Source organism: Nyctereutes procyonoides, unplaced genomic scaffold (genome assembly GCF_905146905.1).
Source record: "Nyctereutes procyonoides isolate TBG_1078 unplaced genomic scaffold, NYPRO_anot_genome, whole genome shotgun sequence".
Lineage (NCBI taxonomy): Eukaryota > Metazoa > Chordata > Mammalia > Carnivora > Canidae > Nyctereutes > Nyctereutes procyonoides.
In genome coordinates this window covers 11,805,588-11,833,350 of record NW_026575052.1, presented here as the reverse complement: position 1 = coordinate 11,833,350, position 27,763 = coordinate 11,805,588, and the positions used below count along the sequence as shown (strand labels likewise).

The 27,763-nt window shown below is 42.1% G+C and overlaps 1 protein-coding gene across 2 annotated transcripts in view; it reads right to left on the bottom strand.

The window, feature by feature from the left end:
• Positions 1 to 27,554, bottom strand: part of CEP85 (centrosomal protein 85) — a 33,478-nt gene extending 5,924 nt beyond the window's left edge. The window contains exons 1-11 of one of the 2 annotated variants that reach the window (XM_055331845.1): positions 27,465 to 27,554; positions 21,587 to 21,662; positions 19,131 to 19,283; positions 11,687 to 12,381; positions 9,921 to 10,054; positions 9,377 to 9,494; positions 7,844 to 8,029; positions 3,169 to 3,321; positions 2,799 to 2,950; positions 1,522 to 1,636; positions 549 to 599 (exon numbers count right to left, since the gene is read on the bottom strand). In XM_055331845.1, the coding sequence (XP_055187820.1) occupies positions 549 to 599; positions 1,522 to 1,636; positions 2,799 to 2,950; positions 3,169 to 3,321; positions 7,844 to 8,029; positions 9,377 to 9,494; positions 9,921 to 10,054; positions 11,687 to 12,381; positions 19,131 to 19,283; positions 21,587 to 21,641 (1,812 nt within the window). In that variant the 5' untranslated portion in view covers positions 21,642 to 21,662; positions 27,465 to 27,554. Of the gene's footprint in view, positions 1 to 548; positions 600 to 1,521; positions 1,637 to 2,798; positions 2,951 to 3,168; positions 3,322 to 7,843; positions 8,030 to 9,376; positions 9,495 to 9,920; positions 10,055 to 11,686; positions 12,382 to 12,701; positions 12,907 to 19,130; positions 19,284 to 21,586; positions 21,663 to 27,464 lie in introns of those variants that run through there. The other variant, XM_055331846.1, reaches the window with a different exon arrangement.
• Positions 27,555 to 27,763: the final 209 nt, after the last annotated feature.

Sequence of the window (27,763 nt, the reverse complement as noted above, 5' to 3'; positions counted from 1 at the left end):
CCTCTGCCCCTCCCCTTGCTTGCATGTGCATGCTCTTTCTCTCTCTGAAATATAAGTCTTTATAGTAGATTCCCATCACCTATTGAAAGAATAAAAGCAAACTTAATTGGATGAAGCACTTCCATAGCCCAGTTTCTAGTCACCACCTTATTTTAACAATACCAAATTGCTTGCAGCTCTATGTGGAAACTCTGTTGTTTCATGCCTCCATGTTCCTACCAGTGCTATTCCTTCTATCTGGAATTCCAAAACCAAACTATCCAGCTCTTCTTTGCCTAACTCTTCTTCCTCCTTCCAGGCTCATGACCTCCAGAAACCCTTCCTTAGCCTCCCCTGCCCTGCCTCTGTTCCCCCAAAGTAACATGGATATCGCTCTCACAATACTGTGCTGACACTCCTTCCCAAAAAGACTGTAGGCTAAAAGCACTGATTGGGTCTCATTCTTGCTATACTCCTAACACTAGCAAACTGCATGATACAGAATAAAGAGTTGAATTCCAGAGATTCCATCAAGTCCTGCCCATCATGTCACAAGGACACCAGCTCACCTGTACTTGTAAATGCAGCTGATCCATCTTCTGCTGTTGCTTCTCCACAATCTGAAAGCAAAGTTACCAAGGAAGGCTATAAAAACAGGCTGGCAGTGAGGTCAGAGGGCAAGTAACTACAGGAGGATCTGTGGTCTGGCTATTAGCCCCATTGGTTATAGCCAATCAGTAGTGAAACCAGAGTGAAGACAATTTAGCTCTACTTACATAAATATAAACCAGACTCCCTATCCTAGTTAAATAGCTTCACAATTCTGTGCTTTACTCACAAAGAGGTTTAAAGAGGAATGCAGTGTGGATCTATGACCACTACTTGGGGGAAGAGGGGAACCCATCCTGATAAGTGTGGGCCAGTGGAATAAACTTTATATATAACCAGTGTACATTCTGGTTCTTGTAAAGGGCATAACTAAAAATTCAGTTTAATGCAGTCTGCCCTATCCAGGGCTGTGATGGATGCTATTATTTATAGTTTTGGTCACACTGACGGTCTAGGGAAAGAACCTGAACAGGCCCAGTTTCTTGTCCTTTGAGACCTCAGATATTCTCTGAACCATTTCCAGGTCTTCTTTTTTGCTAATCTGTCATTAATCTCACCAACAGGGTTGGAGACTCTCTTCTCTGCTGAAATACGCCACCTCACTGCTCAGATCTCTGCCCAATGCAAGAGGTACTGTATGGGGCCTAAGCCATGAATGAAGGGCACCAAGCTTCAGTGTACCATTTTGGAGTATCTAGTATTCTAGTTGTTCAGAAGCATATCCTCCCCTAACTCTGCTTGTCTGTCATAAAGATAAATATCTAAAATGCAAACTTTATATAATGCAGGAGTGGCTTCTCAGAAAAGGGAGGAAAGCTCTGGGTAACACATCTTAGGTGGCCTAGGGCCAGAAATTCATGGTTCCTTCCCAGTACAGAATCTTCTCTTTCCTCTCAGCCTGCCCTCTATTACAGCCTGGATACTCTCAGTCACCTTTTGGAGTGAATCACATTCTTTCTGCCAGGACTCCATTTCCGCTTTTGGACCTTCTCCCTGTTGGGCTGGACCTTCTCCACTGGCCTCCTCCACACACTGCTTATCTTGTAGGCTGAAAAACAGTGGCCTCTTCAAGAATTTTGAAGTCAGACAGATGTGGCTTTGACTCCTTTTTCTATTATTTACTGTATATTTTGGGGCAAGACACACTCAGGCCGTTCCAAGCCACAGCTGGGGATAATGTTAGGTCTGTTGTAACAGAGGGTGTGCCACACACAAGCTGCCTAGTGTATGTTAGTTCCCTTCCCTAGAGGCCAGCATCTATCTAATGTGCCACCAATTTTCCACCTGCCCAAAGCTCTTTTATATTTGTTTTGATATTCAAAAATAAATATTCACCTCATGTACTTAGATTATAAAAGTCATACATGTATACTGCAGAAATTCTGGGAAATAAAAAAAAAAAATCTTTTTTCTTGGCACACATAGTCTGGAGTAGAGTCAACTTTGACCCAACCTCTCTTCTGACTCCAACCAATGGTCTCCTCCCATGGATCCCCACAATCACTTTCATCATGGTTCATCTGCTGAGATAAACAACAGGGTCACTGTGGTTGGATATGGGATGAGAAATCCAATCCAACCCATTAGAAACTGGATTTGGTTCAAGAGGCTGCTGAAACAGCCATCACATTTTCAAAACTGCAATTAATATGGAAGAGGCTCTCAAGACACCCTGAGAGTACATTATGGCATCTTGTTTTGTTCTTAGATCCTGTTGTGACAATCGAGAACAATCCCTAGGGCTGAAGAGAAACAGATGTTCCTGGTAGCCTTTAGCTTACAAGGTTCAAAATGTAGATAATCTCTTTCCTCTCCATCCTTAACACCAGGATCTGCTTTTGCAAATATACAGATAACTAATTTCCCAGTTTATAAAGTGGTTCCCTTCACCTAACACCTACATACTCAGGGATTATTATCCAGTATTATTATGCTAGGCACTGGGCTGCACCTTCCGAAGGTTACAATAACAAGCCCCCACTACACCACTATATCCTTCACTCTCCATCTCAAAGACCTCTTCCTTTATTGCTAAAATACACTAATCATCATCTGAGCTTTCAGTAAGTCTTAATCACTGATCACAGATCACTCTAACAGACATAATAATAATGAAAAGAAAGGAAAGTGATTTGCCCAAAGTCACACAGGTAGTGAGGGGAGTAGACTTAGCTCTCCACTCCTTTCCTCAACCACACTGGGGTATTTACCTATGTCTAGCGGAGAATTCTGTTCCTTTCTGTCTCAGGCTTTCCAATTGAACCTCCTTCTCTCTGCAGGCTGCCTGGGTCTCCTCCAGCAAACTCTCCAGCTCGGTCACTCTCTCCTGCAGCTCTGTACTCTTCAACTCAGAATCCCTAAGCTGAGAGACAGGATCCCACACTTAGGTCAAGGAAGAATATCCGGGTCTCAAAACCTTTGCAGTCACGGTGCAAATTTGACAGATAGGAGTCTGGATATTACTCCTTTGGGATTTTCCTTTCAGGAACCACAGGATAACTGCATACAGCAGAGGCTGAGAAAGTGCCCCTGCTTGCCCACTCCCTGTTTGCCCCACATACACCCAGAAATTGCTGCTACCTGTTGGCTCTGCTTCTGATGGTCTTCCAGGGTGGGCAGGTCAGCCAGGTAGCGCTCCAAGGTCTCAATACGCTGCTGCTTCTCCCGGTTCTGCTCTGATTCTTTCTGACATTTCTTTTTCAAATTATTGATATGTTTATCACGACCCTTTACCTGGGAAAGAAGTGTCAAGAATCTGTCTCCATGGACTCCTCTAGGACCCAAACATATTTTTTTCAGAAGTGACCACTGTCTCTGCCCCTAGGGCTGTAAATGTTGTTTTACTGCAATGAAGGCAGGGAGCTGATCAAATTTTGCCATTTAAGATTAAGGCATAAACTGCAGAGTAAACACATCTGAATTTTCCAATCAAGGGTAGGGAAGAAGGGCTCCTGGGGCAGTTTTTAAAAACTGGTAGCAGTTCTATATACAGGCGTACCTGGGTGACACTGCAGGTTTGGTTCCAGACCACTACAATAAAGCGAATATCACAATAAAGCAAGTCAAATGAATTTTTTGGTTTCCAGTGCATGTAAAAGTCATGTTTACACAATATTGTAGTCTATAAAGTGTACAATAGTATTATATCTAAAAAAAATGTACATGGCTTAATTTAAAAATATTTGCTGTGATGCCTGGCTGGCAGTTGGTTAAGTGTCCAATTCTTGGCTTCAGCTCAGGTCATGATCTCAGGGTCATGAGACTGAGCTCTGCATTGGGCTCCATGCTCAACATGGAGTCTGCTTAGATCCTCTCTCCCTATCTGCTCCTCTCCCCAACATTTTCTCTCTCTAAAATAAACAAATCTGAAAAAAAAAAAAAAAAAACCTTTATTGCTAAAATATACTAATTATCATCTGAGCTTTCAGTAAGTCTTAATCACTGATCACAGCACTGTAACAGACATAATAATGAAAAAGTTTGAAATATTTCAAGAATTACCAAAATATGACAGAGAAATGAAGTGAGCAAATGCTGTTGGAAAAATGGCACCAACAGACTTGTTTGAGGCAGTTGCTACAAACCTTCTATCTGTAAAAAATGCAGTATTTGGGAAACACAATAAAGTGAAGCACAATAAAACAAGGTATGCCATGGGGCACCTGGGTGACTCAGTGGTTGAGCATCTGCCTTTGGCTCAGGTCGTGATCCCAGGGTCCTGGGATTGAGTCCTGTCCTGTACTGGCCTCCCCACAGGGAGCCTGCTTCTCCCTCTGACTATGTCTCTGCCTCTGTGTCTCTCATGAATGAATAAATAAATATTTAAAAACAAACAAACAAAAATCCAACAAGGTATGCCTGTAATAAAAAATTTGTCTGATTTTTGTCTTGGGCTTCCAGGAGAAAATTTCTAAACTCTTAGAATTTCCCAAATAATGGAAGCATCTTTGTTATTCATAGTGGTCTGATCTGTCCTGGTGAGATAGGTAATGCATTCTTCCTTAAACACCACTCATGATTTAAAGCTAAGCAACCGGGCAGCCCTGGTGGCGCAGCAGTTTAGAGCCGCCTACAGCCCAGGGTGTGATCCTGGAGACCTGGGATCGAGCTCGTCGGGCTCCCTGCATGGAGACTGCTTCTCCCTCTGCCTGTCTCTGCCTCTCTCTCTCTGAATGAATGAATAAACAAACAAATAAAATAAAGCTAAGCAACCAAGTGGAAGGGTTAATGATACTCTCAACTTTTTGAGAGGAGCTGTATCCATTTTGCTCATTATCATAGTTACAATACATAGCACAATGCTTGGCATAGAGTGGGCACCAACCAAAATCTGCCGAAATAGAGATCTTTTCTTCATTATTACGGTTTTTTTTCCTTTGGCTTGTGAAAAAAGGATGCTGAAGAAGCAAAAGAAAGCAGAGAAAAAGGCAAATCTACTGATGTCAAAAGGAAACACTAATTTAAAAAGGAAACCTAACCTAATTTAATCCGAAGATAAGAAAGTACCAAGAGTGGATACCTGAAAAATCAACCAAAGGCTTTACCCCAGGTATAATCTGTACCCTTCAAAGCTCTAAACCAATGATTCTCACATTTTAATATGCATCAGACTCAACTGGGAAGCTTACTGAAAATGCTGATATCCTTGAGTCTGGAATCTCCCTCATCTGATTTTTCCAGAGAATAAATCTCCAGGCTCCTGTTGGGGAAATCTTTGAATAAATGGTGAATTACCCACAGACATTTATCTCTTCTACTTTTCAAAACATTTCTAAAATGACAGGAAGGAAATAAAGTATTAATTTTTAAAAGTTAATAAAGGAGGAAACAAAAGTGTATGAGAGATTTCAATGTGTTTATAGAAGATCAAACTAGACAGGAGATAAATTACTTAGAGGAAGAGTTATAACCTGCAGTGGGAGTTACAGACTACATGGAAAACAATGTGCCCTTCACACCTCTGTACTCAAAGCTCCAAGTATGTCTGAGCCAGGCATCAGCCATAGATCTGAAAACAGGGTACTCACTGGAGGTCTACATACAGGTTAGCTGGATACCATTTTCATCCTAGGTTTCCCCAACCGGAGACTGGAGATTTATTTGCTGGAGAAATCAGATAGGGGAGATTCTGGACTCAGGTATATAAGTCATAGCAGAGAGAACGTGAGTGGGTTGAAAGTAAGTATAAGTAAAAATGTATGTACAGAACTGTGGCACTCCAAACCTAACCTCTTTCTCAATATTGAGATCCTAAAGGCCAAAAAAGCATTCCTGGCCTTAGCCTCCCAACTAGGCAGCAGACTGAAGATTCTTTTCTGGAAGAGAAAAGATAAGACAGACATTCAAATACTAATATTTGAGGGTTCCTAGGTGAGAAGGAAGTCTAAATCTGATTATCCTATAATGTAGTCCACCAGACAATTATCATGAACCTAGAGCTTCTATCCAGCTTTTAAATATTTCATTCTTTTGTTTTTAAAGATTTTGTTTGTTTGTTTATTTATTTATGATAGACATAGAGAGAGAGAGGCAGAGACACAGGAGGAGGAAGAAGCAGGCTCCATGCCAAGAGCCTGATGTGGGACTCGATCCCGGGACTCTAGGATCGTGCCCTGGATCAAAGGCAGGCGCTAAACCGCTGAGCCACCCAGGGATCCCCTAAATATTTCATTCTTAAACATGAGTGCCCATTCATTCAAGGATCACCAAGCCTCTGACATGAAATACACAAGAACAAAAGGTTCTGAAAAAAAAAAAAAGAAATAATACTATAAGCAGATGTAGATATCCCAAAAGATACAATCAATATCATCAGAGAAAGAAGATATTGCACCCATGAAACAAAAACAGCAAAAACCTCAAGACTACTACTCAGAAATACAAAGGTAGGTCAAGAGAAAAAGAGTTAAGGATGGAAATCTTTGTGGAAAGGGGTTGGGTACAGAGCTACTAATTTTATTATAAATATACTGGTATTTGATGATTTAACTTAGATATATGTACTTTTGACTAAAAGTTTTTTTTTTTTTTTTAAGATTTATTTATTCATGAGAGACACAGACAGAGGGAGAAGCAGGCTACCTGCATGGAGCCTGCCTGATATGGGGCTCAATTCAGGACTCCAGAATCACTACCTGAGCCACCTAGGAGCCCTAAATTTTTTTTTTTTTAAGATTTTATTTATTTATTCGTGAGAGACACAGATAGAGACAGAGAGAGAGGCAGAGGGAGAGGCAGAGGCAGAGACACAGGCAGAGGGAGAAGCAGGTTCCATGCAGGGAGCCTGACGTGGGACTTGATCCCGGGTCTCCAAGATCATGCCCTGGGCTGAAGGTGGCACTAAACCGCTGAGTCACCTGGGCTGCCCTAAAAGTTTCATTTTTAACAAGCTTCTAAGTCCTTGTTATACTAGCGACATCAACATCACGTGTGTTAAAAATGCAGGATCTCAGGCACATCTCACCCCAGAAGTACTAAATCTGGATCTACATCTAAAAAAAAAAAAAAAAAAAGATTTTATTTTTAAGTACTTTCTACATACAACATGGGGGTCAAACAACTCCGAGATCAAGAACCACACACTCTACTGACTAAGCCAGTTAGGATCCCCTGGATCTGCATTCTAAACAAGATGACCCAGTGATTCTTAAGCACATTAAAGTTTAAGAAGCACTGCTCTGGTTGATCTTGATGCAAGTGGTCCAGAACTAAACATTACTACACTGATCCCCCAAGATCATCTGCATTAGAGCAAGGTGTGAACAGAAAGAAAAGATTTTGAATCAGCTCCTTCTATGATGACCAATCTTACCCTAAGGCAATTCTAAGAGTACTAGCAAAAATGTACAAATTTCCAAACTGGGTGCACACATGGAATTCTTTTCTACTTTTTAGGTAGGATAAGGAAAATCCAGGCTGAATGATGTAAATTTACCACAGATGTTTAAACATCTTGCAACAGTACCATCCGGTATGACTGCTCAAGCTGGTTTTCAACCCAAGTCAGTTGGAGGCATATCACAACCTGGGGCAGTGAGGGACTTTCTCTGTCTGTGGCACTTTTGTGGAGATGAAGTGAAAAGGAAGGGTGCCATTTCTAGCAGCCCAGTCCTGCATGAAAAGTCAATGTAGGATCTCACCCAATTGGCTCCTCCTAGTTCCAAGAATGGGGGCCAGAAACAACTTAGGGTTTGGCAGGAAAAGGCTGACTGCCAACTCCTTTGTGAGTTAGAAAGCTACCAACTCCTTAGCTCACCCTTTCTTCCTGTTTCTTCCCCTCCTCTGAGTGCTTCTGCAACGCCACTTTGAGTGATTCTCTGATGAGCTGGATTTCGACTTCTGAAGCAGAGAGTTTCTTTTCAAGCTCGATCTTTTCTTTGCTCAGGGCTTCTGTCTTCTGTGCAAACTGTGCACGTAAGAAAGTGTTCTCTCGCTGCAATTCCTGCATAAAGATTCTCGATACATAAATGTGCCTCACCCTTACAGCCCCATATACTTTACTTATTCTCTGTATACTTTATGGTCAAATATCAGCTTTCTCTAAGAATTTCTTCAAGCAGTGCTTTTCACAGTGGGGTCCTAGGACTAACATCTTCTGTATCACCTGGGGATTTGTCAGAAATAAAAATTCTTTTTTTTTAAAGATTTTATTTATTTATTCATAGAGATACACACAGAGAGGCAGAGACACAGGCAGAGGGAGAAGCAGGCTCCATGCAGAGAGCCTGATGTGGGACTCGATCCAGGGTCTCCAGGATCACGCCCTGGGCTGCAGGCGGTGCTAAACCGCTCTGCCACCGGGGCTGCCCAGAAATAAAAATTCTTGAGCCAACTTCTAGGTCCCTGAATCAGAAACTCTGGGGATGGAGCTCAATAATCTGTGTTTTAACAAACCCTCCAGGTGATTCCAATGCACACTCAAATTTTCTCCTCTACTCATTCTCTATATGATCTTAGGCAAAAGTTCTTCCTCTTTCTTGGGCCCCAATCTTTTCATTAATATATTAGAGGACTGAGCTAGATTTTATGTAAGGACCCTTCTCACTCTAACATTCTAATTCTGTAAGATAGAACACTATTTTAACAGGCCCACTAGGTGGCAAAGTCAGTACTATAATCTAATACCCATCACTCAAAAGCCCATTTTGCAGAAGTTAACAAAGCAGGCTTTTTTTTAAGGAGCCATTACCCTAAGGGAAAACATGGCTTCCTTTAGTTGCTCCTAGACATGAAAAAATAAAAATGAGAATGGCTCTAAATCCCATTACTGGGGCAACCTGGGTGGCTCAGCGGTTTAGCGCCATCTTCAGCCCAAGGCGTGATCCTGGGGCCCCAGGATCAAGCTCCACATCGGGCTCCCTGCATGGAGCCTGCTTCTCCCTCTGCCTGTGTCTCTACCCCTCTCTGTCTCTCTCATGAATAAATAAATAAAATCTTAAAAAAAAAAAAAATCCCATTACCTCTGCTTCTCCCTCCATTTGGCTAAGGCTCGTATTATTATTTATCAGAACATTTCCCAACTCTAGAACCTTACTACGTACCTGCCCTGCCTTCGTTTTTTCCCAGTATGTCCTGACACCAAGGCATACCTGATTCTACCCTCGAGCCTTTTCTGCCTCCAGAAAGGCGGAACAAGGGATGCTTTATAATTAGGATGCCTACACTTTGAAGGCAAGGATACCTTATATCACTTGATCCCTTTTCTATGTCTTGGATACCTACTAGTACTAAGCAAGGGAAGACACAGAGTTATGATAACCAGAATGCCATTCTGGCTGCCAATGCTTACCTGCAGCCTCAGCAAGCAGACATCCCCAAAGGGGGCAGGGCGGCCCAAAAGGGCACTGTGGACTTGCAGTTCACTTTCTCGTACTTTCTGCTCCAGCTGAGAGATGTGCTTTCTCTGCCTGCAAAAGCCAGTAGAATGAGGTCCAGGGTCCTGACACTAACCCACTTGCAACATGAACCCCCACCTTCCTTAGGTGGGTACAATTCATACTATGTAAAGCAAGGCCTTTTGTCTGGGCAGTACTGTTCTGCTAAAGGAGGAAGAGCAAATAAGAAAGCTGACTTGGGGGAAATGAGGAAAGATCAATTACAAAGAACTGGCTGCTTGCTTTAGGGACTCCCAGAGCCCCTGCAGAGGATACACAATTGGCCTATCACATTAGTCAGATACAGGAATAGGTTGCTTATCAACCTAGCTCTACCATGAGGCAAGGCGTGGACCCAAACAGAGAGGGATACGCTATCCTTTGGGAGACCTCATTAGGTGCCCTCAGTGGGGGCTGGGAGAGCAAAGGCTGATCCTAGGGCACCCCTTGACCTCTTACTTGTCAATGAGGAGCTCCTTTTCCTTCAAAAGGTGTTCATTACTGTTTAAGATGCTGATCCACTGTGCTGGTTCTAATGTGGGCAGTGATGGAGCAAAAGCAGCAGGATGGTGGCAGATGGCTCCATTCTGAAGCTGGAAGACAAGAAAGCCCAGAGTGGCTTGATCTTAACTACAGACACCTGAAAACACCTGAGCGGTATCCACTTGGGTCTCTAGTCAAGGCTCACTTTGGCTCAGCCTGAAGAGGCCCAGTGTTTATGAATAATTTTAGCTCTGATGCATGACTGGAAAGAACCTGCCAGGGAGACTTCTGCCAAATGGACACTCCCTGCTTATAAAGGCTCCAGTTTCTAAGAAAAGGTCACTTATCTTGCATTATCTGGCAAGAGAGACAAACCAGGAGCTAAGATGTCCTCACCAACCAGGAAAGGAGACTATGTCCTGCTTCTTTCCTTCCCTTTCTTAAGCAGCACAAGGCCTTTTTTTTTTTTTAAGACAAAATTGGCATATGGAAGAAATATAGGGGTGGTTTTAAACCCTAGTTCTGCTGCTTACCAGCTTTGTAACCCTAGACAGATTATTTATTCTAAGAAACTGGTAAACTAGGACACCTGGGTGGCTCTGCTCAGCGGTTGAGCGTCTGCCTTTGACACAGGGCATGATCCCAGGGTCCTGGGATCGAGCCCCACATCAGGATCCCTGCAGGGAGCCTACTTCTCCCTCTGTCTGTGTCTCTGCCTCTGTCTCTCATGAATAAAATCTTTAAAAAGAAAAAAAAAGAAAGAAACTGGTAAATTTCTGTATTTACCTCATCAAAGGTAAAGGATTAAATAAGATGCTGTAAGCAAAAGTACGTAGCCTAGTGACTAGTATATATGCACACAGTGTTAATGACACACCTTTTGGGGTCTTCCGTTGTAACCCTCTACTCTGGAGGATCTACCTAGTATTGAATTAGACCACCAACATATTCAATGGCATTCACAAGCCTTCATTTCCCTTTTATTTATTTTTTATTTATTTATTCATGAGAGACACAGAGAGAGAAAATGAGAGAGAGAGGCAGAGGGAGAAGCAGGCTCCATGCAGGGAGCCCGACGTGGGACTTGATCCTGCGTCTCCAGGATCACGCCCCAGGCTGAAGGCAGCGCCAAACCGCTGAGCCACCCGGGTTGCCCTCATTTCCCTTTAAGAAACATCTTCCATCTTTCTTTTTTAAATTTTTTAAAATCTATTTATTCATGTGAGACAAAGAGAGAAAGAGAGGCAGAGACACAGGCAGAGGGAGAAGCAGACTACATGCAGGGAGCCCGATGCGGGACTCGAACCTAGGATCCCAGGATCAGGCCCTGGGCTGAAGGCGGCACTAAATCACCGAGCCACTCGGGCTGCCCCATCTTCCATCTTTCTTACAAAAAAATTTTTGAGGGATCCCTGGGTGGTGCAGCGGTTTAGTGCCTGCCTTTGGCCTGGGGCGTGATCCTGGAGACCCAGGATCAAACCCCACGTCAGGCTCCCGGTGCATGGAGCCTGCTTCTCCCTCTGCCTATGTCTCTGCCTCTCTCTTTCTCTGTGTGTGTGACTATCATAAATAAATAAAAATTAAAAAAAAAAAAAGAAAACGTTTAAAAAAAATTTTTTGAGTCAAAATTTATAGGACAAAATCTATATAGTTCTTTTTTTTTTAAGTCAGTGTATGTAAAAATCTATAGTTCTAAGATCTGCAAAGAACCCACAAAAATCCAAAGAAAGAAGGGCCTCTACCTGCATTTGTTCCATCTGTAAACGGATCAACTCCAGCTGCTGCCGACAAGTGCTGAGCTCACAAGATCGCTCACGGGGGTGCCAAGGGTCAGGGTTCGGCTGCCATACCTGAGAGGGTAGAGGCTTAGAGAAGCCAGGAGCAGGCTGGAGTCCCAAAGGGAGCACTCCACTGCTATTAGGGTGAGGTCCATTCCGCTCACATACCACCCCACTGCCCGGTGCCTTCTTGGTCTCAGGCAACACTTTGTATAACTCCTTGTTTGTGTCAGTTCTTGGGTTATGAAAGTGGACTTGGTAGTGGGGATCTGAATATAGTGTCTCCATCATTGCCGACTGATTAAGGGTAGATTCCATACCAGGAATATCAAACTTCCTCATTTCTTCTTCTCTTTCATGGCCCACTGCTGGAAACCAGGACTGCTCAATTCCATTTTCTCCAGTAGCACCACAAAGGTATGTGAAATCTCTAGACAGGCCTGGAGAACGTTTCATTGCACCAAGGTCTCCATTTCTTGTCATCCCCACATTTTCAGCCAGCCCTGACAAAGGGAGTTTGGAGGAAGAGAGTCCAGCAGGTAGAGAATTTGGCTTGGCAGGAGAGGTCCCCAAAGTAGAAGGTATCACGTGGGCTGTTGGAATGGTTATGTGGCTTTTGATGGGCTGGAAAGAAGGGCTGCTACTCGAGCTACAAAAATCTGCAAAGAAAATAGTCTTCTGTAAGTCAAAACTAAAGCAGCAAGCTTTGAGTCTGGCTGCTATGCCCAGTGTTCTCTGCCTGTCCTGAGACCAGGCAGGATATAGACACTATCATCACAAGTACCAGGCAGAAAGACAGGCAGCCTACCTGAGAAGTGTGTATTCTAGAATCTCAAATGCCATTCACAAGGTAAACCAACAAAAGGCAACATCAGCTTTACTTTCAACTTAAACTCTGTCCTTTTTATTTGAATAAAAAATCTTACCAGTCAAAAACAAAGCTGAAAAATGAAAAAAAAAAAAAACAAAAAACACTTACTTAAGGGAAATGAATTAGGTCGTATTCTTCTGGGAGCTGGTCAACTCTCAAGCCATAATCCAATCCAATAAAAATATCCTTTCCAAGGGCTGCCAAAATCCTCTGTGGCCTCCAAAAGCTTCCCAGTGAAGGTAAGCAATGAATCTAAACTATCCAAAGAATAGGCAAAGTGGACAGTGCTGCTCTGTATCCAGGGCAGGGAGTATAGCATCTGAATCAGGATTCTATTCTCTCTCCCACACACCAGACCTGACTGCCTGGATATGTGAAGTTATTCTTAGTAACTCTCAGGTTTCACTCTAGCACAGTGAGCACTCTCAAGTGGGTACATACTGAAATCCTCTATTTTGTATTTTGCCTTTCACTTCCCCCTTGTTTATATCCAATTATAACTTTTTCATTTTTCCTTCACACTGAATTTATGCTTCTTTTAACTCTTGCCTAGTTTTGGGAGACAACTCTCTGATTAGACCAGCTGCAGAAGGTATACATTTCTACATTATTTCCAACTTTTAAGCTCTACTCTGAAGACCATAAGTTCACAGAATTAATGTCCCAAGGCAGTGGGCTTCAAGCAAATAAGAAGACTGGAATGTTAGGAAACATACATATTACCTTCAGCAGGGAGAAATTTGATTAAGGGGACAAGGAATATAAATGTCTTCCTTTTTCAACTATGTCTAGTACTCTTTTCCAAACCAAACATCTATCATGGAGAAGAGTAGACTACCAATTTAATTCATTTCTCTTTTTTCTTTCCATCAACCAGCACAGAACACACTCAGCTAATGAGGACAGATATTACAACCTTTCCCAGAATTACTACGGATCAACTACCATCTTCTCATATGGGTTTGTAAGCAGCTCTTTAAAAACATGGACATGGGGGGACGCCTGGGTGGCTCAGCGGCTGAGTGCTGCCTTCGGCCCAGGGTATGATCCCAGGGTCCTGGGATCAAGTCCCATATTGGGCTCCCCGTGTGGAGCCTGCTTCTCTCTCTGCCTCTCTGTCTATCATGAATAAATATAATCTTAAAAAAACAAAACAAAACAAAACATGGACATGGGGCACATGGGTGGCTCAGCTGAGTGTCCAACTTTTGATTTTGGCTCATGTTGTAAGACTGATAACCCCAAGCCAGACTCCATGCTCATGCTTGAGATTCTCTCCTTCTCTCTCTGCCCCTTAAGCCGCTCATACTCGTCTCTAAAATAAATACATTTTTAAAATATTAAAAACAAACAAACAAAAAGGCGGTGCCTGGGTGGCTCAGTCAGTTAAGTGTCCAACTTTTGGCTTAGGCTCAGGTCATGATCCTGTGGCTGTGGGATCAAGCCCTACATCAGGCTCTTCGCTCAGCATGGAGTCTGCTTCAGATTCTCTCTCCTTGTCCCTCTCATGCTCTCTTTCTCTCAAATATATAAATAAACCTTTAAAAAATACATAAAAACAAACAAACAAAAACCCCCAAACCATGGACATGCCCAATTATCCCTTATAATGTATAGGATAATACAAAGTATCTAATTTTCTATACTTAGGTGATCTTGGGGATACATATAAAAGGCCATACTAAAACAATAGTAATTTCTGATAAATGTGTCTGCCTTTATACATTTATAATAAGGAAATTAGCAATTGTGATAAATTACTATAAAATAAGTTACGACGTAAGTCTGGTTTGTATTTTGAAACATTTTTTTTTTTTTTTGACAAAGAGAGAGAAAACACAAGCACGGAGAGGGGCAGAGGGAGAAACAGACTCCCTGCTGAGCAGGGAGCCCAAAGCAGGGCTTGATTCCAGGATCCTGAGATCATGACCCAACCCATGGAGGCACCCAGGTGCCCCCTGTATTTTGAAACATCTTAAAACAAAATAGCAACACTTATTTTCAAAAAGGCCACTTACTTTTTACAATTTTCAAAGGCTTTCAAAATGGGATATGTGATTTTTAGAAAAGTCTGCAGTTCTCAGAATCACTGGGTTTCTGCCACTTTAAGGATATTCATATTTCTAAATCTCTCTTCTCTTCAATCATACCCTCTGCCTCAACACCCAATTCTTTTTAACAACCCTGCTTTCTCGTTGAGGGGTGGATTTAACTATTTTGCTCTTGCTAAATCTTACTGGTTTCTGAAGTAAAGTAGTCTGAACTAAGCCAGTAATTATTTCAGTCTGTAGCAAAGAGCCGAAAGCCTTCTGGGTTCTTCAGTATCTACTTCTACCCCACCCCTTGAGAATCTTCAAGGTAAAACTTTTTTTTTTAAGGATTTTATTTATTTATTCATGAGAGACACACAGAGGGAGGCAGAAACATAGGCAGAGGGAGAAGCAGGCTTCTCACAGGGAACTTGATGTGGGATCAATCCCCAGACCCCAGGATCATGCCCTGAGCTGAAGGCACACGCTCAACCACTGGGCCACCCAGGCATCCCAAGGTAAAACATTCTAATGAATAGTGGAATCAAACGACCTGTCCAGTTTAAAGATGAAACGATGACTATATTTTATACCAGTCATAAGGGTCCTTGTCAACAGGGCTCTAAATAAAACCAAGCTAGATTCATGAACAAAATGAGCAAGGATTAAAAAAAAAAAAAAAAAAAAAAAAAAAAAAACCGAGCAAAGATTAAGATAAAAGCCATTGTACATAACAAACACAGCAGAGAAGACACCTTGGATCTTTTATTTATTTTTTAAAAGATTTATTTATTTAGTGTGTGTGTGTAAGCAGGAGGGGCAGAGGAAGGAGAGAATCTCAAGTAGACTCCTCAATGAGTGCGGAGGACAATGAAGAAATCAATCTCACAATCTCACATGATCTCAGCCTGAGATCATGATCTTGGCTACAATCTAGAGTTGGGGGCAGCCCAGGTGGCTCAGGGTTTAGTGCCACCTTTGGCCCAGGGCGTGATATTGGAGACCCAGGACTGAGTCCCACTTCAGGCTTCCTGCATTGAGCCTGCTTCTCCCTCTGCCTGTGGCTCCCTGCATGGAGCCTGCTTCTCCCTCAGCTGGTGTCTCTGCCTCTCTCTCTCTCTCTGTGTTTCTTGTAAATAAAATAAAAAAAATTTAAATAAACATAAAAAATAAATTCTTAAAAAAAAAAAAGAGTTGGATGCTTAAATGACTGAGCTACCCAGGTATCCCACCATGGATCCTTTAAAAAAAACAAAAAACAACTTCTAGACCAATGGCTTTGGCCACTACATCAAGGCTACTACAATTTAAAGAGAATACACTACACAGGAAATAGATTTCCCCCCAAAGGAATAAAAAGCGCACAGTCTATGTAACAATGTGAGTGAATTAAATACTGCCAGTCAATTCAATAGAGGGAAAATCTAGACCATTGTTTGATTTTTAAGAGATCTATTATTTAGTCAAAGTGAAAAAGGTCCCATGATTGCACATGTAGACAAATCTTAACAAACAACTAAATTGACAATAACACTTGATTATACAAGTGATAGAAAGAATACTACAGCTGGACGACCTGAATCTGACTAGTTGTGCAACATTAGACAAATTATTTAACCCCTCTGGGAATTTTTGTTCCTCACCAGCAAAAAGGAACTGGATTAAATGACTTTCGAAGTCCTGCCTAAAACATAATCTATAATTCAGTACTGCTCAACTGCTGAGCACCATGCCCATATACATACAGCTATCAAACTATTAAAATTAAATGTCATGTGTCTAGGAGTCAATATTAGTAAATATCTGTTTGATATTTTTTTTCTTTTCATTTCTATTTTCAAACATTTCTAGCCTTTTCTTTTTTTTAAAGATTTTATTTATTTGAGAGAGAGAGTATGAGTAGAGGGACTCCCCACTAAGCAGAGAGCCTGATGTGGGGCTCAATCCCAAGACCCTGAGGCCATGACCTGAGCAGAAGGCAGATGCTTAACCAACTGAGCCACCCAGGTGCCCCCATTTTTGCCCTTTTCTTAAAAAAAACAGCTTTACTGTGGACTATAATTCACATACCATTAAATTCACCCACTTGAAGTTGTACAATTCAATGGTTTTTAGTATACTCAGTATTGTGTAACCATCACTACAATCAATTATAGAATATTTAAAAAAAAATTATAGAATATTTTATCACCCCCCCCAAAAAAAACCTTTTACCCTTTAACAGTCACATTCCATTTACCTTAACTTTCCTAGCCTTGAACAACCACTAATTTATTTTCTGTCTCTCTAGATTTGTCTATTTGGATATTTAATATAAATGGAAACAGAAAGGGGCACCTAGGTGGCTCAGCTGGTTAACCGTCTCCCTTCGGTTCGGGTCATGATCCCAGGGTCCTAGGATCGAGCCTCGCATCAAGCTCCATGTTCCTTGAGGAGCCCGCTTCTCCCCCTCCTTCTGCCTGCCATTCCCCCTGCTTGTGTTTTCTCTTTCCCTGTCAAATAAATACAATCTTTAAAAATAAATAAATAGGGGATCCCTGGGTGGCGCAGCGGTTTAGCGCCTGCCTTTGGCCCAGGGCGCGATCCTGGAGACCCGGGATCGAGTCCCACGTCGGGCTCCCGGTGCATGGAGCCTGCTTCTCCCTCTGCCTGTGTCTCTGTCTCTCTCTCTCTCTCTATCATAAACAAATAAAAATTAAAAAAAAAAAAAAAGTTCATCCATTTCATAACATGTATTAGTACTTCATTTCTTATTGTGGAATAATATTCTATTATATAGATATACTACATTTTTCTCATCCATTCATCAGTTGACAAACATCTAGGTTGTTTCCACTTTTTGGCTACTATGAATAATATTGCTATGAATATCTGTGTAACAAGTTTATGTGTAGACATATGTTTTCATTTCTCTTGGGTATATAGGTAGGAGTAGAACTGCTGAGTCATAAGGTAACTCCATGTTTACTCTTTTGAAGGTCTGCCAAACTACTTTCCAAAGCAGCTGGAACATTTTACACTCCTACCAGTATTGTACAGAAGTTCCAATTTCTTTACATTCTCACCAACACTTGTTATTATCTCTTTGATTATAGCCATCCTAGTATGAGTGACATCTGATAAAGTACTAAAGTGATTACTTTTGTGACTTTAACCAAGCCATCTAATCACTTTGAAATTCAGCTTTCTTGGGGTGCCTGGATAGCTCAGTCGGTTGAGTGTCCAATTCTTGGTTTTGGCTCAGGTCATGATCTCATGGGTCATAGAATCAAGCCCTTTGTAGGGCTCTGCACTCAGCAAGGAGTCTGCTTGAAGAGTTTCTCCCTCTACCCCTCCTCCCAATCATGTTCTTTCTCTCTCTTAAATAAATCTTAAAAAAAGAAATTCAGCTTTCCCATCTGTAAAATAGAAATAATAAAATATTTCATAGAGTTCTTAAAGATGTTAATGAAAAATGGAGAAAAAATTTAGTACAGTATCCATCATAAAGTATTTAATACATAGTTATTAATTATTATCATCAGATCCTCTGTCCTTTAGGAACTATCTAAATGAAAAAATACTCTTGCAGTGCCTGACTGGATCAATCAGTAGAGCATGAGACTCTTGGTCTTGGACTCATGAGTTCGACTCCCACATTGGGTGTAGAGAGCACTGTCTACAGTTATTACTAAATTTAAGTAATAACTGCCCAAAATGGCAGACACAATAAAGACACAAGACTTCAGAGAGGGATATCAGTAATGGGTGAAGAGATCGGAAAAGTCCTGTCAGACACTTCACTAGTTTTTGAAAAATAAAATCAGCATAGCTGGGAAGGGCGAGAGGAGGTATAAACAGCACAAATGGGCCCAGATAAAAGAAGGAAAGAGCTCAGATATCCAAAAACAACAACAAAAGTTCTGTGCTTTTTCATTGCACAGTAAAACATCACACTTCGTAACAGTAAGAAATGTATCTGAATGGGTGGGATAGGGCCAGATCACAGAACAAAGACCTCTGAATTTTATCCTCCAAGTAACAGCAATAGTCAAAAATTTACTGGAAAGGGAAACTATGAAATCTTTTAGAAAGATTAATCTGGCAGTAGAAGTAAAGACCTAAGGCCAAAAAACCTATTAAAAAGTTGTTTAAGGGATCCCTGGGTGGCGCAGCGGTTTAGCACCTGCCTTTGGCCCAGGGCGCGATCCTGGAGACCTGGGATCGAATCCCACGTCGGGCTCCCGGTGCATGGAGCCTGCTTCTCCCTCTGCCTGTGTCTCTGCCTCTCTCTCTCTCTCTGTGTGACTATCATTAAAAAAAAAAAAAAAAGTTGTTTAAGATAGGACAAGGAGTAAAAACTGAGAGGAAAGGGCAAAGGGCAGATGTAAGAAACATGGAGTAAGAAAAATCAAGCACTCCTTGGCTGAAGGGACAGTTATGAATATTCTGGAAATGACAACACACCTAGAACACAATCTGAAAATGACAACACATATTAGTAATCAAAACATTAATTCAAACTTACCCTCTGCAATATCTGAGCATGACGTGCCAATGGCTGTGTCCCCACTGTCAGCTACACTCGAACAGCGGCTAAAGCGACTCCGAAAAGCCTCTGAGATAACTGGGGTCTGCCATTCAGTCCCCAGGGAGCTGCCCTTTTGAATTACACCGGATCCTGAAACAAGTGGCATTTCCCATCTTTAGTGTGAACCAACTGATGTAACCTCACAAGACTGTTTAAATAAAGCAGCATCACTCTATCCTTTTCTCTCTCCTATGCCTATTTCAGCTACTCTTAGTTAATTTTAAATGGAAACAGCATGAGAGCTGAGAAGTTCACAGACAGAAATAAGACTTACCAAGAAGCCAGGGATACTACATAAAAAACAATACTATCCAATAGTAGCCATCATTTTTTGAAACCTAGAAGCCATAATACTTTACCAACATGATTTCATCTACTTACTGAACAGTATTCATCATCACTGTTTTACAGAAGATAGAGCTGAGATTTGAACCCAATTTGTTTTGATTCCAATATCCACATTCTTTCCTCTCACAGGATTTCTCAATAGGTGCTTCTGGCATAGTGGACATGACAATTCTTCAATGTGCAGTCTATACAAGGCAGGATGGTTTAGCAACCCTGGTCCCTTATTAAATGCCAGTAGCAGTCCTAATCCTATCCCACCAACACAGTGACACCTGAAAATATCCTCATATATTTCCAAATGCTTCCTAGGGTAACACGCAGTCCAATTTCTCTTGAAAACCACTGTTTAGGGGCCTGCGTGGCTCAGTCTGTTAAGTGTCTGCCTTTGGCTCATCAGGATATAGGGGTCCTTGGGTCAAGCCCCACATAGGGCTCTGCTCCCCTCATTCATGTGCATGTGGGCGTGCTCTCAAATAAACAGAAGGGGGGTGGGGAGGGCACCAACCATTGCTTGGCTGAACTGGGGTACTGCGTGGGCAGGGTAATCCAGATCAAGGTAAGTCTTAAAAGTCAATCTGAAGAGTTTAAGACTTTGACTGCAATGCAAAGAACCATTAAAATTTCTGATTGGGTAAGACAGATGAGATTCATTTAACTTAATTAGCTTACTACTTGAGGGCTAGTAGGTAGAAAAGTGTTCAATAAATACTTGGTTTACTTGTACTTATTGTTAAAAAAACACAATTTTTCTAGGCTGTTATCTGATGATCCATGTAAACAGACAAGAAGGTGGCTACTTATCCATTTAAAGTGTCAGAGTTTGAGTTGAAATCAGAAAAGAAGGTTCTATAGACTCCTTGATTTGGTGGGAAGCAAATGATATTTAAACACAAATCACCTTTTCTCTTCTTCCAATTTTAGTGCTTCTCCCATCTTTTTAACTCACTTTCTTCTAATTTTGCTACCCTGTGCATTTTACGGAAGGCACTCTTGGGGTCACAGTGGACTGCTTGATGTGAAAGAATCTACACATATGCAGCAATCGGTAATAACCTTTCACAGAAGACCTACCCAACAATCAGAGCTTCTGATCAGCATAAGAGCAGCTGGTGTTACTATCTATACTAAGTATAACTCTAGGTAGAAGGAAAAAAAATTGATTCTTGATAAGTCTATATGGTGTTATCTCTCTAGTCAGTAGACAATTTGCCAGGTCTTTTGAAATAATAAAAATTGATTGAAGGCCTTTATTACCATCTTCCTGTCCTCTTACTTGTTAATAGTACTAATCTTCGTTTTTACCAGTGCTTTACTATCTGCTCACTTCATACATCAATTCTGAAGACATATTTAGTAAAATAAAAATGTATTTTGAGGGGCACCCAGCTGGCTTAGTCGGTAGAGCACCTAACTCATTATCTTGGGGTTGTTAGTTTGAGCCCCACACATTGGGTGTAGAGATCACTTAAATAAAACTTTCTACTTCCTATTTAAATATACTTAATATGTTTATTGGGTGTATTTATTTATATATTTCTGTATTTATATATGTTTAATATATATACTTAATATATCCACAGAGCTTTCAAAATCTTGTCAATCCATTCTAAAGATAAATTCCCAAGTCTCCAGTGACAACATAACTGAGTCTGTTGGCATCCAAGAAGAATTCCAATCTTTTTGGGCTAGCAGATGACTGACCCACCCACAGGAATACAAAGACAACATAGAACACAGTAATTTATGCTGTGTTTTTCTGATTTCATTTGGAACTATGTTCCAAAGTCATTCTGTTCCTTCATGTGTCCTCCCCTCCCAATCAATCATGTGGTCTTGTTGGAAGTCATGTAGGACCAGAGATAAATAGTTGCTCTTTTGGAGAGGGCTGTTTTTCTACTCAATATAGCTTTATGTTATTTTTATTCTTTAAGTACCAGCATTTTAGTAAATGTTTTTGTGCATAGTATTTCCTTTAAAGGAAATTTCAGTTATGAAATAACAGAGCAAACGTCAGAAACTTAACCCAGAAAACTCTGACTACTCACCTGGTGAAGTGACATGAGAGATCCTCTCACTTGGGTATTTCTCCTGCATGGCCATCAACACTGTTTTTTGAGCCAACTGTAGAATGAAGGAATAACCAGTCAGATCTATCTTTTATTTTTTTATTTTTATTTTCTCAGATCTATCTTTTAATTCCTAATTCACTCCCATTCAAATGAAACTGTCAAAACCACACGTGATAGTCCTCCACATGTTTTACTCTTAAAGATATTTTTTAAGGTAAAGCAACTCCTAATACTCCATCCTACTTCTCTTCCTAAAATAAAGGAGAGAAAACCTAAAACCAAATGGAGATTTCTAATACTGACCCTATAAGGTCCTAGAATTCCTCAATTGTTGTAAAAATTAAAAACAATTGGGATCCCTGGGTGGCTCAGCAGTTTAGCATCTGCCTTCGGCCCAGGGCGTGGTCCTGGAGTTCCAGGATCGAGTCCTGGAGTTCTGCATTAGGCTCCCTGCATGGAGCCTGCTTCTCCCTCTGCCTGTGTCTCTGCCTTTCTCTCTCTCTCTCTCTCTCTCTGTGTGTGTGTGTGTGTGTCTCTCATGAATAAATAAATGAAATTTTAAAAAAGAAAAATAATACTTTTATTTTTTAAAAATACTTTGAGAGAGGGGATCCCTGGATGGCGCAGTGGTTTAGCGCCTGCCTTTGGCCCAGGGCGCGATCCTGGAGACCCGGGATCGAATCCCACGTCGGGCTCCCGGTGCATGGAGCCTGCTTCTCCCTCTGTCTATGTCTCTGCCTCTCTCTCTCTCTCTCTGTGACTATCATAAATAAATAAAAAAATAAAAAAATAAAAAAAAAAATACTTTGAGAGAGAGAGCACGAGAGGGGAGGAGCAGAGGGAGAGAAGCGGACTTCCCACGGAGCAAGAAGCCCAACTCAGGTCTCAATCCCAGGGCCCTGGAATTGTGACCTGAGCTGAAGGCAGACATGTAACTGATTGAGCCAACCAGCCGCTCCATATTACTTTTTTTTTTCCATATTACTTTTAATTAACAAACTTTGCCAAGGATTTTGTTAGCCATGAAAACAGGATGGGAGAGTAAGGCAAAGAAAGAACCAAATAACCAAACCAACAGAGAAGTATTATAACTTCAATTATGATTAACATAAATCTCCCAATTCTTCTAGTAATGGAAGTTAGTTATATGATACACAAATAGAATTCTTGATCATAAGCAGAACCCCAATTCTCAGCTGGGAACATGAAGTTTTCTTCCCATTTCCCTACTTCTTAGAACATTTATATTTGTTCTAATGGTAAGCTGTGAGAATTCAGCAGAAGTCTGATTTCTATCTGCATAAACAAAAGCTTTAATTAACTGTAACTAACAGAAGCAAATACTAATAACACATTTGCATAGTACCTGAGAGTCACGGAAGTAGGAAGTGGTTCAGTATATGCACTCAAGATCAGATAGTTTAGGCTTATTTAGATGGCGAGGCATTTGGCTACCTTAAGAGAATCATAAGTTACTCCCGCCGTTTACCCACGCTTCACTGAATTTCTTCCTTTGACATTCAGAGCACTGGCAGAAATCAGTTTAGGCTTAAAGTCTGACTTAATTAGCTGTGTAACCTTGGGCAAATTTCCTAATATCTTTGTATCTCAGTTCCTTCATAAAAAAATAAGGATGGGGGTGCTTGGGTGGTTCAGTTGGTTGTATATGTGACTTATTTTTTTAATTTATTTATTTATGATAGTCACAGAGAGAGAGAGAGAGAGAGGCAGAGACACAAGCAGAGGGAGAAGCAGGCTCCATGCAGGGAGCCTGACATGGGACTCGATCCCAGGTCTCCAGGATCATGCCCCTGAGCCACCCAGGCTGCCTGGATAGGTAACTCTTCATTTTGGCTCGGGTCATGGTGTCAGGATCGCGGACAGAGCCCCATGTTGAGCTCCTCACTCAGTGGGAAGTCTGCTTGAGATTCTCTCCCTCCACCCCTCCCAACTGCTTGTGGATATGCACTCACTCTCTCTCCCTCCTTCTCTCTCTCTTCAATAAATAAATCTTAATAAAATAAAATAAAATGGAAATTAGGATAGGGCAGCCCAGGTGGCTCAGCAGTTTAGCGCCGCCTTTCAACCCAGGGTGTGATCCTGGAGACCCGGGATCCAGTCCCGCGTTGGGTTCCCTGCACGGAGCCTGCTTTTCCCTCTGCCTGTGTCTCTGCCAATCTCTCTGTGTGTCTCTCACGAATAAATAAAATCTTTAAAAAATAAAAGAAAAGACAATGCAGATAGGAGCAACTATGTGACTGTCAGTTATGTGTCCCACTTTTTAAAGATTTTATTTTTTTATTCATGAGAGACGCAGAGACATAGGCAGGGAGAAAAGCAGGCTCCCCAGAGGGAGCCCAATGTGGGACTCGATCCCAGGACCCCAGAATCACAACCTGAGCCAAAGGAAGATGCTCAACCACTGAGCCACCCAGATGCCCATGTGTCCAACACTCTTGATCTCAGCTCAGGTCTTGATCTCGGGCTGTGAGTTCAAGCCCCATGTTGGGCTCTATGTGGGGTATGAAGCCTAATTAATCATCATCATCATCATCATCAAATAAGGATAAAGACAGGACCCAATTCATGCTAATTTATTTATTTATATTTATTTTTTTTTTGCTAATTCATTTAGAATTAACTCACAATAGTGTCTGACACACATTGAGTCCTTAATTATGTTATTATTTCTTGGCAGTTTACATCAATAAAGTGGCATATGGGGGGGGGGTCTCTGGAAGATAAAGTATAAATTTAGAAACTGAATTTATAAGAGCCCCCAAAGAGTTTGGGACAAACTCAGTTGATAGATCACAATTCTTAGAGGAGAAATCCAACTTTGGTAAGAAAACAGAGGAGATATATATTTATATCTATAAATTCTCTCTCTATATATAATTTCTCTAATGTGCTTTACTGACCTCTAGAGTTTTCTCTTAGTAACAACAACCCAAACCCTAATTCACTGCATCTACAACAGAAATGGTACCATCCCCTGAAATCCCAGGTCTTCACATAGTGGGTAAGAGAGGATTATTCAGTCAAAGCTTCAATTTATGGCTATTATCAGTTAGTGTGTTAATGGTAACACAGAAGGATTAGATTGTCTACCTAGTAGTGATATCAAAATCCTTTTCTTCACACATTTCTTTAAGGCATAACAAAATGATAGTAGGTCCATTGGATTCTGAGACCTTTCCAAATTCAGATGAGTTGAAAATAGGATGAGAAAAGAACTCAGTTAAGCAGAGTTACTCTATAACTCAGCAATTCCACTCCTAAGAATATGTTCAAGAGAAATAAAAATATGTTCACACAAAATTTTGTACATGAATGTTCAGAGCACCATTATTGATAAACCAAAAGGTAAAAAAAACCTCAAATGTCCATCAACTGATAAATAAATTCCATTTATGTGAAATGTCTAGAACTGGCAAATCCATATAGACAGATTAGTGGTTGCCAAGGACTAAGAGGAGGGAGGTGGGGGAATCGGGAATGACTGCTAATGGATATGGGGTTTCTTTCCAGGATGATGAAAATCTCCTGATATTAGATAGCAGTGGTGCTAAAAAAAAAAAAAAAAAAAAAGTGGTGGTGCTGCACAACCGTGTGAATGTACTAAAACCAATTAACTGTACACATATAAAATTGAATCTTATTGTACATTAATTTTACCTCAAAAAAAAACTCTCAAAAGGAGTAAAACAGTACGGAGGAGATAATTTTTTTTCTTAAGTAGACTCCATGCCCAGCCATGCCAGCACGGGGCCCGAACCCATAAACCTTAAATCAAGACCTGAGCCAAGACCAAGGGTCAAACACTTAACCGACTGAGCCACCCAGGCGCCCCGGAAGCAATAATTTTTGAAGTTCTACAAAGTTCACAAGTAAATGAGGTACTGGTACAAGTTTTTAGGACAATTTGAAGGAAATAAAGATTTCCTGAGATAAAAGTGAGAGAAATGAATTATAATACAAATAATCAATTATACAGCCAAGAAAGGTAGGAGTGAATGGAAGCAGGCAGAAAAAAAAGCACCCAACATTGATGGTTTCTATCTTCAAAGCCTTTTAAATTACCAAAGTATTCATTCAACAAATTTAACATATGTTGAGTACTTATTTCCTACGAAGCACTGTGCTAAACACTCTATAGGTATAATGTCTTATGTTTAATGCTCACATCAAACCTGTGAAGCAGATACTATTATGACCCTTATTTTATGGATGAAAAAAATGAAGATTTAGAGAGGTGAAGGCCATATAGCTAGGAAGAGACTTCAAAGCCAGGACTGTGCTCTAATGTTATACAGTCTAGTCAGCATTCTTTTGTGTGTGACAAAAAGAAATAAAGTAAGTTACCAAGGTACCATAAATTGGGAGTTTCTGCTTCAGACACAGCCAGAGCTGCAAGCCCTAAAGAAGTCAGGGGCAGGGAGAGCTCACACGATTTGTTCACGTTGCCCTTTGGTCACCACCCAGACTCTATTTCCCAAGTTGCCACCCAAGACTTAGGCTTCAACTGTTACAAGTATTTCTCCCCTTGAAGAATTATAGTCTTAGGGTGGAACGTCACACTTGGCAGCTGCTGAGAACCACATCAAGACTGGGGAGGATCTGAAGGGATACACAGCTGACAAAAGCACATTAAGAATCTCACACCATCACACTATTTTCATGACCTTGATCTTTCATTAAACCAGACCCAAGAAGAAATCCTGCCAAGAAGTTGCCTTTACAAAGTCCTGATACATACAAGTCCACCAGACTATTATAAAACCTACAAGGCCTAAGGGCAGGTAGTGAGGCATGGTTATCTTAATCATCCTGGTGGTATCATCACCCCTCCCTACCTAGCACACAGTATTCATCAATCAAAATTTACTGAGGGCTTACTATTTGCCTGCCTCTGTACCATGTACTTGTACTGCTTTAAAAGACAAACGGGGTTCTGATCCTCCTATTTTATCCTGATGAGGTGCTGAACACCCTCTATTGAACAAACTCGCTATAACCCACTAAACTTGTGGTTCATCCAAAGCACCAGTTCCTCCTTGTCTAGAGCAGGGTTCCTCAATCTGGATGCTCCTGACATTTTAGGTCAAAGAAGTCTTTGATGGAAGGGGGGGGGGGAGTGCTGTCCTGCACACAGTTGGATGTGTAGCAGCAGCCCGGATTTCTACCCTCTACCCACTAGACACCAGGCGTAATCTCTGAGTTGTGGCAACTAAAACTGTCTCCTGGCACTATCCGATACCCCGTGTGGAGCAAAGTCGGCTCCGAAACCCAAGCCCAGTGCTTTCACAAAAGCTGTCTCCCCAACCGTCCCTCTTCATCCTGTAACCCTCCACCCCCAACTTCCCTTCCTTAGGGAGGGCTCCCTGCCGTCCGTCTCCCACTACACTGGCGCCTTGTGCCAGGGCCGGGTTCTCCGGGCCACACCACTGAGTGTTAACCTAGCCGTCACCGGCTTCACGTCTACTCTTCTCCCCGGATCCTCTGCTCCGCGAAGGCAAGCAACGTGCTTCCCGCCGTACTCCCGCCCCGGCGACTGGCACAGGGCCTACCCTTTACAAAGGTAAAGCAACTGCTGCGGAGTGAACCGCGGAGAAAGCCCGGCGAAGAGGGCTGCGAGGCGACCGAGTCGCGAGGGGGCGTGTGCGGGGCGTTATTTTAGGAAGCCCAGAGGGTGAGACCCAGAGGGGACGGTTTAGCGGCTCTGCGCATGCGCTCCGCTCTCCCGCGGCCCCCGAAGAAGGTAGGTCATGAGTGTCTGGGCTCCTCCGGTGCTCCCCAAGGCGGGGCGGGCTCTACCAGCCCGACAAGGGTTCCCCAGGGGAGGAGGACTTACGTGGGGCCGAAAACGGGCAGCGAAATCCCTCACCCAGGGACGCTGACTGCAGCCACCACGTCAGCCGCGGGCGGCGGTTCAGTCAACCAGCTCCCCTAACGGCCGTTACACGCCCGCCGGGCCGCGCGCCTGAGAGCGCGCGCCGCCCCGGCCCCGCCCCCGCCCCTTTCTGCCGCCCGCGGCCAATCAGGAGTCGGGCCGCGCCGATGTCCCGCCCCTGCACGCTGCGCTCGGCGCCGGGAGCGGACGGATCTCTCTGCGCATGACCCCGCAGCTCCTCGGAGCCTTCTCTGGAGCTC